This window comes from Drosophila kikkawai, chromosome 3L, assembly GCF_030179895.1.
Source record: "Drosophila kikkawai strain 14028-0561.14 chromosome 3L, DkikHiC1v2, whole genome shotgun sequence".
NCBI classification, from domain to species: Eukaryota; Metazoa; Arthropoda; class Insecta; order Diptera; family Drosophilidae; genus Drosophila; species Drosophila kikkawai.
In genome coordinates, this window is record NC_091730.1 from 22,917,516 (window position 1) to 22,925,612 (window position 8,097).

The 8,097-nt window shown below is 47.6% G+C and overlaps 1 protein-coding gene across 1 annotated transcript; it reads left to right on the forward strand.

Moving 5' to 3' along the window:
* Positions 1-1,317: 1,317 nt before the first annotated feature.
* Positions 1,318-4,895, forward strand: hry (bHLH transcriptional repressor hairy). The gene is made up of 3 exons (XM_017170940.3): positions 1,318-1,885; positions 2,959-3,054; positions 3,213-4,895. The coding sequence occupies exons 1-3, from the start codon at positions 1,790-1,792 to the stop codon at positions 4,059-4,061; spliced, it is 1,041 nt and encodes a 346-aa protein (XP_017026429.1). The 5' UTR covers positions 1,318-1,789; the 3' UTR covers positions 4,062-4,895.
* The last annotated feature ends 3,202 nt before the right edge of the window (positions 4,896-8,097 follow it).

The window sequence follows — 8,097 nt, forward strand, 5'->3', positions numbered from 1 at the left end:
CGCGTAGGTGTTGTCGACGTCCGCGACTGCTGCCGCCTCAGCGTTCCGAGTCTAAAGCGGCAGCATTACGGCCGGGGCATGTGTTCTCGGCATGGCAACCTTCCACGGCGACCACAAAACGCATAACACTAGACAGCCATCAAAAGTGTCCGACATTCTTTGGGGTTTTTGTGGATTTTCGAGTCGTTAAACCCGAATATTTGCAAACAGTTGTGATAGATTTGCTAAAATGGGGTCTGAAATAGTTAGACTTTCGGACTTAAGTCATGAAAATCTAGTTTTCCAACTCTACAATAACCTTTAAGAACCCCCTAAGAATAGCCCAATTTATAGATTATTCACAGCTTCTATTATTCTATTCTATCTCCAAGCCGCCTTAATATATCGCCTCCGAATCCATCATTATAATTAAATCCCCGTTTCTACCTAAAGAGGCTTAGATTTCAGAACTATTCCCCAAGAATGTGGCGAGTTATGAATGGTTATTTTTTCTTGAGCCGCCTGGCTGAAGCCCAACGTTTTCCCTGTAGCGGCGTGTAATTACACACAGCCTTCGATTAATCATTTCTCAAAACTCGACACATAAAACCACTAAAAACCGAAACGTGAATACCCGCCGCTGCACGTAGACGCCATCAAACTGAATCTAAGCGACGCCCGGCGCACGTGTGATCCACGCAGCCTTGTTCCGCTCCGTACTGTAGTCATTTCCATTTCATTTCGTGGCGATCGATCAAAGCTCAAAGGGCTACGGCGACCTTTACTTAATTGCTCATCCAGTGGGGCAGGAGGAGCAGCAGCGGCAGAACCACCCAGCACCGCCACCCACTTCCGCCTGGCGTGCGCACAGCCCCAACAGCAACCTTGTGATCTTGTTTACTGTTTAGCGACCCCCGAACCCGAACCGAGCAGATAAAACACTCGGGACGGTGGCGTCATATCGCCGCTGCTATTTTCACCTTCTATGGGACGTCGTCGTCGTCGTCGTCGCGTTGGCCGCTGGCATGAATCAGCAGTAGTTTAACCATCGGCCAGTACCGCGGCACAGCCTCTGTGAATCCCTCGGATTCGCTTTGGCCGATCGGCGGGGGTTTCGCAGTGTGTGATTTCCAGAAAGGAAGAAACGCCCGCTAGCTGGGGCCTCGGGGGCGTATGAGTAACGCGGGGCTAGGTACACACACCAAGGCGGGCAGGTAGCGAGCACTCACACACACACTCCCTCCTAGGTAGCCGGGCTGCGCGTGTGTTGGTGCTGCGGTCGTGTGGCGCACTCGCGCTCGCGTCTCGCAACGGCGATTTAGCCCACGAACCTGTCGATCAATCGTCAGTCGTCCGCCGAGAGCCCAGCGATAAGGTAGTCCCGCTCCGCTCTGCCACCCCACACCAGCGCAAACAAACGCACACACTCTCACGAGCCGAGCCGAAGCGACGCACGATCGATCTTCGTATCGCGCCGAGTCCGACTTTTAATCGCCGTGCAGCCAGAACCTGCCGCTCATTCGCCTTCCGTGACTCGTAGCGTGCGGTTCCCATCGCTCCGCAAATAAATCGAAACCGAAAGCCAACCAGCCCGAGAATCCACACATTACGTGCTTCTCTGCGACGCTGCGCGAAAGTGAAAATAAGTGAACTTGAAAATTGCAAGCAAAAACAAAACCACACAAACGCTAGCAAATACACAAATACCCAAGACAGTGAACCACTAAGAGAGCGCAGCAAAGCCGCATTTGCTGCCCAAGTGAAACCAGACAAACTGTGCCTCAAACTCAACAAAGAATATCTGACCGAAATGGTTACCGGCGTTACCAACATGACCGCCAACGTCCTGGGCACCGCCGTGGTGCCCGCCCAGCTCAAGGAAACGCCGCTCAAAAGTGACCGTCGGGTAAGTGTCTTCCCCACCAAAAAAAAAGAACGTCCCTATCCCCCAAATTTAAACCAAGTCGGATAAAATAGGCGCTAAGAGCTGGATTAGAATCGCTTGAATTAAATATTCAGAGCTCCCAAAAAAAATTAAAATATATATCTTAAAAAAGAAACGCCACCAATCCGGATTAAAGCGCTCAGAATTCCCTTAATTGAGCAGCACTGCCTCCCACTTCGCACTCGATTTCCAGACTCGCTGTGGGCGAGCAGCCCCATCAATCCCGGTGCCGCTGCCCAAATGCATTTCCTTTTTGGCCGTCTCCCACATGGCCGTAGTCGGTCTCCCAATCTCTGACAGAGACCAAGACGACGACGTAGACAGACCATAAGCAGTCGCCGTCGGCGCGCCAACACAAAGCGAATTTATCTCGCTCGGCGTTGGTGGCATTTACTATATACACGCAGCAGCTCCATTCATGAGTGCAGCCCAAAATTGGCTGATGGAGCTGCCCACCAGTTCGTCGGATTCGAATTCGGATTCGGATTGGGCTACCACTTGGCGCGTGCGTCGCGTGGTCGCTGCAATTGTCGGTCATCAGCCGCCGTTTTTGGCCAAAAGCTGACTTCATCCGCGGGCGTTTTGTGCCGCCACCAAATTTGGTGGAAAGATTGGTGATTTTTTTTTTGTTTTTTGGATTTTTAATTTAATTTTGGAATCGCAAAAAAATATTTTTTGGGCCTAGCTCGGTTTGGCATCTTCGCATTTCCCGCTCTGACCTTGCGTGGCGTACCTGGCCGCCGGCTGGCTTATTTATAGCCCGGTTGCGGCTGTAATTTATAACCGCCAAACTATTTTTATCAATGCCTCGCCTGAGTGGCGCTATAAATAGAGCACGCGCCGTGCGACTAAATTTGGCCGCCAGCCAGTCAACCCGTGCAGCTCCTCCGCCTTTTCCCCCAGCCCCAGTCTGTCCTCCCCATCCGATTGAGACCCATGCAGCTTCCTCTATTTTTGGGTCGCAGCATGAGGTCAAAATCAGCCATGCAAAAGCCGTGACTAATCTGAAACCCTCCGCCTCTTGTCCCTTGCAGTCGAACAAGCCCATCATGGAGAAGCGACGACGCGCCCGCATCAACAATTGCCTCAACGAACTGAAGACTCTGATCTTGGATGCCACCAAAAAAGACGTAAGTATCTGACAAAGATAAGGGGTTGGGAAAGGGATAAAATTAAATATAATAAATTAAATTAAAGAAAAGATTCCATTGCTTTTTGGTTTGCAAAATATAATTTCTTCTATTTAGTTCCTTACTAATTTCTGTATTTCCTTTCTCTCTACTTTTAGCCGGCTCGCCACTCCAAATTGGAAAAGGCCGACATCCTGGAGAAGACTGTGAAGCATCTGCAGGAGCTGCAGCGCCAGCAGGCCGCCATGCAGCAGGCCGCCGATCCCAAGATCGTGAACAAATTCAAGGCGGGCTTCACCGACTGTGTCAATGAGGTGAGCCGCTTCCCCGGCATCGAACCCGCCCAGCGTCGCCGCCTCCTGCAGCACCTGAGCAACTGCATCAACGGCGTCAAGACCGAGCTCCACCAGCAGCAACGCCAGCAGCAACAGCAGTCAATCCACGCCCAGATGCTGCCGTCGCCGCCCAGCTCCCCGGAGCAGGACTCGCAGCAGCAGCAGCCAGCGGGAGCAGCAGCTCCCTATCTGTTCGGACAGATCCAGCAGACGGCCAGCGGTTACTTCCTGCCCAACGGCATGCAGGTGATCCCCACCAAGCTGCCCAATGGAAGCATCGCCCTTGTGCTGCCCCAGAGCCTGCCACAGCAGCAGCAGCAGCAGTTGCTCCAGCACCAGCAGCAGCAACAGCAGCAGCAACTGGCAGCCGCAGCAGCAGCGGCCGCCGCAGCAGCCGCCGCCCAGCAGCAGCAGATGCCGATGCTGGTATCCATGCCCCAGCGCACGGCCAGTACCGGATCCGCCAGCTCGCACTCCTCCGCCGGATACGAGTCGGCGCCCGGTAGCAGCAGCAGCTGCAGCTACGCTCCGCCCAGCCCGGCCAACTCCAGCTACGAGCCGATGGACATCAAGCCGTCGGTGATCCAGCGCGTGCCCGTCGAGCAGCAGCCGCTGTCGCTGGTGATCAAGAAGCAGATCAAGGAGGAGGAGCAGCCCTGGCGGCCATGGTAGATCCGACCGATCTGCCGAATCTCCCGCTTTTAAGACTGACACAACTCACCCACATCCACATCCTCACCCGTATCCGCATCCACATGCGCAGGCGTTGTGCGCATGCGCAGACATTTCACATCATTCGCCGGGATAACGCCAATGTTGCCTTGAAGTGCCTTACGCAAACATGCGAATCCTCGGAAGGTCCAGCTTGCTCCTAGGGAATCTTGGGTGTCCTAAGATTCCCCCTCGGGAGGATGGGACCTCCATTCCAACACTCACCCCCACAGACACACACAGAAACACACACACTCGTTGTTATAACTTATTTATTATTATTATGTAATCGATTTGAAAACGGTATTGTATCGGAACATCGCCAAACTACCTCAGTCCAAGTACTTGGTGTTGAATTGCCTCATGTATCATGTATTACAATCGTTTTACTCTTTGAAAAACAGCAAATCAGCAAAGTCTTCCATACAAGCACACACAAAAACACACGCAAGAAAGCTGAAACACTTTTTATGAAAAAGAAAAAAACGTAAAACTAAACTCTTACATCTAGAATTAAGCCTCTGATTAAAGTTAGGTTTTGTACAATAGCCAGCTAAGCCGCTTAGGGTTTTCTCTCGCTCTTAAGTCTAATCAAAGAATAATTATATTTATAAACAAGCAAAACTATTCGTAAGGCCACGTGATATAGTGAACATAATGAGCTTCTAAGAAAAACAAAACAAGAATTTGATACAAAACAAAAGCAAAACAAAAAATCAACAAGAAAAGAAAAAAGCAAACAAACAACATACTAAAAAGAAATAAAACTTAAAAATTCTACTAAAATATCAAATACGCAAAAGAGAGTTGTTATTGGGTTGGGTTTTTGGGTCTTGGGTGTCTTGGGTGGGGTGAAAGTCGCCCTGGAGGTCGGAACACATCGACCCCCGGACTTATCGCCGCGAATTCCACGGTGGCAATAACATATAGAGTCACGCTAATTATAATGCCCATGGTGAAATTCACTTCGCCGGCGAGGATCCGAGGGGGATCGCCGTTCGTTCCACGATAATAGAACTACGTTTTAAGGGGCTCGATTGCCGCTAATGTAATCAGCACGAAGAGTTGAAGGCCTCGCTGCGATCGGACCGGAACGGAACGGAACCGAGCGGATATAGGCACTGATTTTAACACATCCGGAGTCCGGATTGTTCTCTCCGATAAGTCGGAAGAAGTCAGTTGACTGTACTACCCGATAAGCCAGGAAATCTATTAGCTACTAATCGAAACAATAACTCAGACACTCCATCAAGTGGTTTTTCTTTGTTCTCAAGAATTTCAAAATATTTTGCAATCCGATCAGTAATTAAAACTAGAAAAAATATTATTCCGGATTCTTAGATTTATGCTCTCCAGGGACTTCGAGTTAAGGGGATTTTGTGGAAATGGAAATATTTCCAGACCCAAAGCATGATTTTCTTCACTAGCAAAAATCCAAAAAATACTTTAATTGGCCTCATAATAGATTCTTGGATTTAGGCTTTGGAATTTTAAAATTGAAAACTCAAGGGAATTGAAGCCAATAAGTAAGAAGGTTCTCCCCCATGGAGCCTGTAAGAAAAGTTTGATATTCTTGATAAAGCTGGATGCTATATCTAGTATTTCGTTTTCTTGGTAACCGCTCACGCCCCCCAAACCCCATATAATCTGAAGAAATCCCAGGCCCAATTATCGTCATTGCTCGTGACAAAAGTTTCCGCGAAGTCTGCAGAAAAAATACCGCATCATGCTGATAATATGTCAGCGATAAAGCGGATAAGTAAATGAATTAGTTTTCCACTCGCCTATGTGAATCAAGCAGGTTAAGTTCCCGATGCATCTGCTTCTGAATCCGAGTCCGGACTAGCTCCCATTCACGGGATGACTGGATGTGCCGGCGATTCACAAAATAAACCCGTGCAGCCTCAAAGTCCGGGAATAGAAATGTAGAAAATAATAAAGATTAAACCCAGCAGCCCGTCAGCTGTCACATGTTCTAGAATTTAGAGTGATTAAGTATCATAGTAGATACATATACGTTTCTAGGAACGTCTGATTTGAGGGTTTACAAGTGGCGTGGTCAAACGAAATGAAAGTGCATTTCATTAGTCACTGGATACGACTTTTGGCACTCAAGTGACTCATCCACTGGCAATGTCTAGCTCGACATAGTCCGGAGAGTGTTTCCAGTATGTCTGCTAATTTATAATGGAACCACCCCGCGAAACATAAAAACGCGCCCACTGAGTCATAGTTTGCCTTAACTCGCAAAATCTGGTATTTCGTAGGGCTGATTTCAGCAGAAATTCGCCATATGGGTGCTGATAAATGGGACTCCAGTTTAGAAGAATCCCAGTTGAGTGGGGAGTTTGGGGTTTTATAAGTACTTATAACATATCATGTTAACCCATGACTAACGAAAGTATGTCCATAATATTGAAGCGGAAAGTCCAGTTTCTGCCAAGGAAGATAGTGATATTAATCCATTTTCTTACATCATCTTTAATAATATATATGTACACTTTTACCGGCATATTTTGCTGACCAAGCAACTATTATTCTCTGATATGATGAAACACAAAGCTAATTAATGAAAGTAGATTATATATAATAAGCATTTCTAGGAAGATAACACGTACAAGTTCCTTTGATGTGCTGAAGGGTGAGATGAGATCATACGAAAGATCTAGAAAAGTACATTATCTGTAAGGAGGGGGATGACTTGCTATAGGAAAAGTGATAGAACTTAATAATTGAAATATAACTAATGTTAGGAATAGAGAGATTACACTTGCGCTATTTAGGGAAAAGCGCAACTATTAAATAAATAAATAAGCCAGGATATATTTAAGGAAGGTCTCTTAAGTAAGATATGGATAAGGAATATAATACCCGAATCTATGAATAAATAATGTTTGCATGATACCTCTAGTAACATATGGATAAGGAATATATGTAAGCAAATCAATCCTTAAATAATGTTTTAAAAATGCATTTCAAGTGAAATGAATTGAATGTTGGTTGTTGACAACCCCAACTACTTAATTTAAGTCATGCATGCCACCTAATTTCCCGTCCGCTGTGCAAATTGCGATTTGCATGTCTGCATTCCTCGACAGCCAGCCAGCATGTCGTCTGTTTTTCGGTTCTGCCTGGGAGTTGAGTCGGTGGTCCTTCGATTTGATCTGCTTGGCACCGTCATTCCTCTCCGAAATGGATTCGCCACAGTTGCGCGCAAATGAAATCGAAATTGAAGAACTTCTGAGCTGGGTTCTCGCTGGGTTGAGTGTGGCACTCAGGGTCCGGCTACGTGGTGGCGACATTTGAGGCTGTTCGCGGCTGCGTGGAATGCCGCCAGTCGCCAGTTGTCACGTTTTGCTCTGGCAAATGACCCCAGAAGAATAAGCAAAAAAATAAATGGTGTTTGTCGTTCGTAGCTAGCCGTTTTGGAGACCGCTGTTGTTTACGACGACTCGTGTAGCATTCCGTGGAACTTGGAGCTGGGAACTCGGAGCACTCCACTCCAGGCCACTTCATTCATGGTAATTGAAGACCGAGCCGCCGCTGAAATTTCAGCGAACTGCGGCCAGATAAGCGGGAGTAGAGTTCGAGCTCTTGCAGCTGGAGATCGGAGATTCGGAGCGAAGTGTACGCATAAACAAGTTGAATGAACCGAAGAATTTCGTCTATTTGGGAGTCAGTCAGTCGCGAAATGAGACAATCGGCCAGCCAAGCCAGTTCACTTCCACTTCCAATTGGCAATGTCAAATGCGAGCCAAGTTTAATGACTCGGCGACACCCTCACTGGCTTTTGTTTGTATTTAACAAAAAATAACTTTTTGTTGTAGATGTTTTTGGCACCATAGGTTTTTGAACTTGTTTTGCCAGTCTTGATTAGACGACGGCAGTGCTTTTGGCATATGAAATGAGTGCGGGACTCACCGCAGATCTCGGAAATGTTAGGAGCTATTGAACCAGGTACTGCGGTTCAAGGAGACTGGCTGGGCAAAGATTCTAG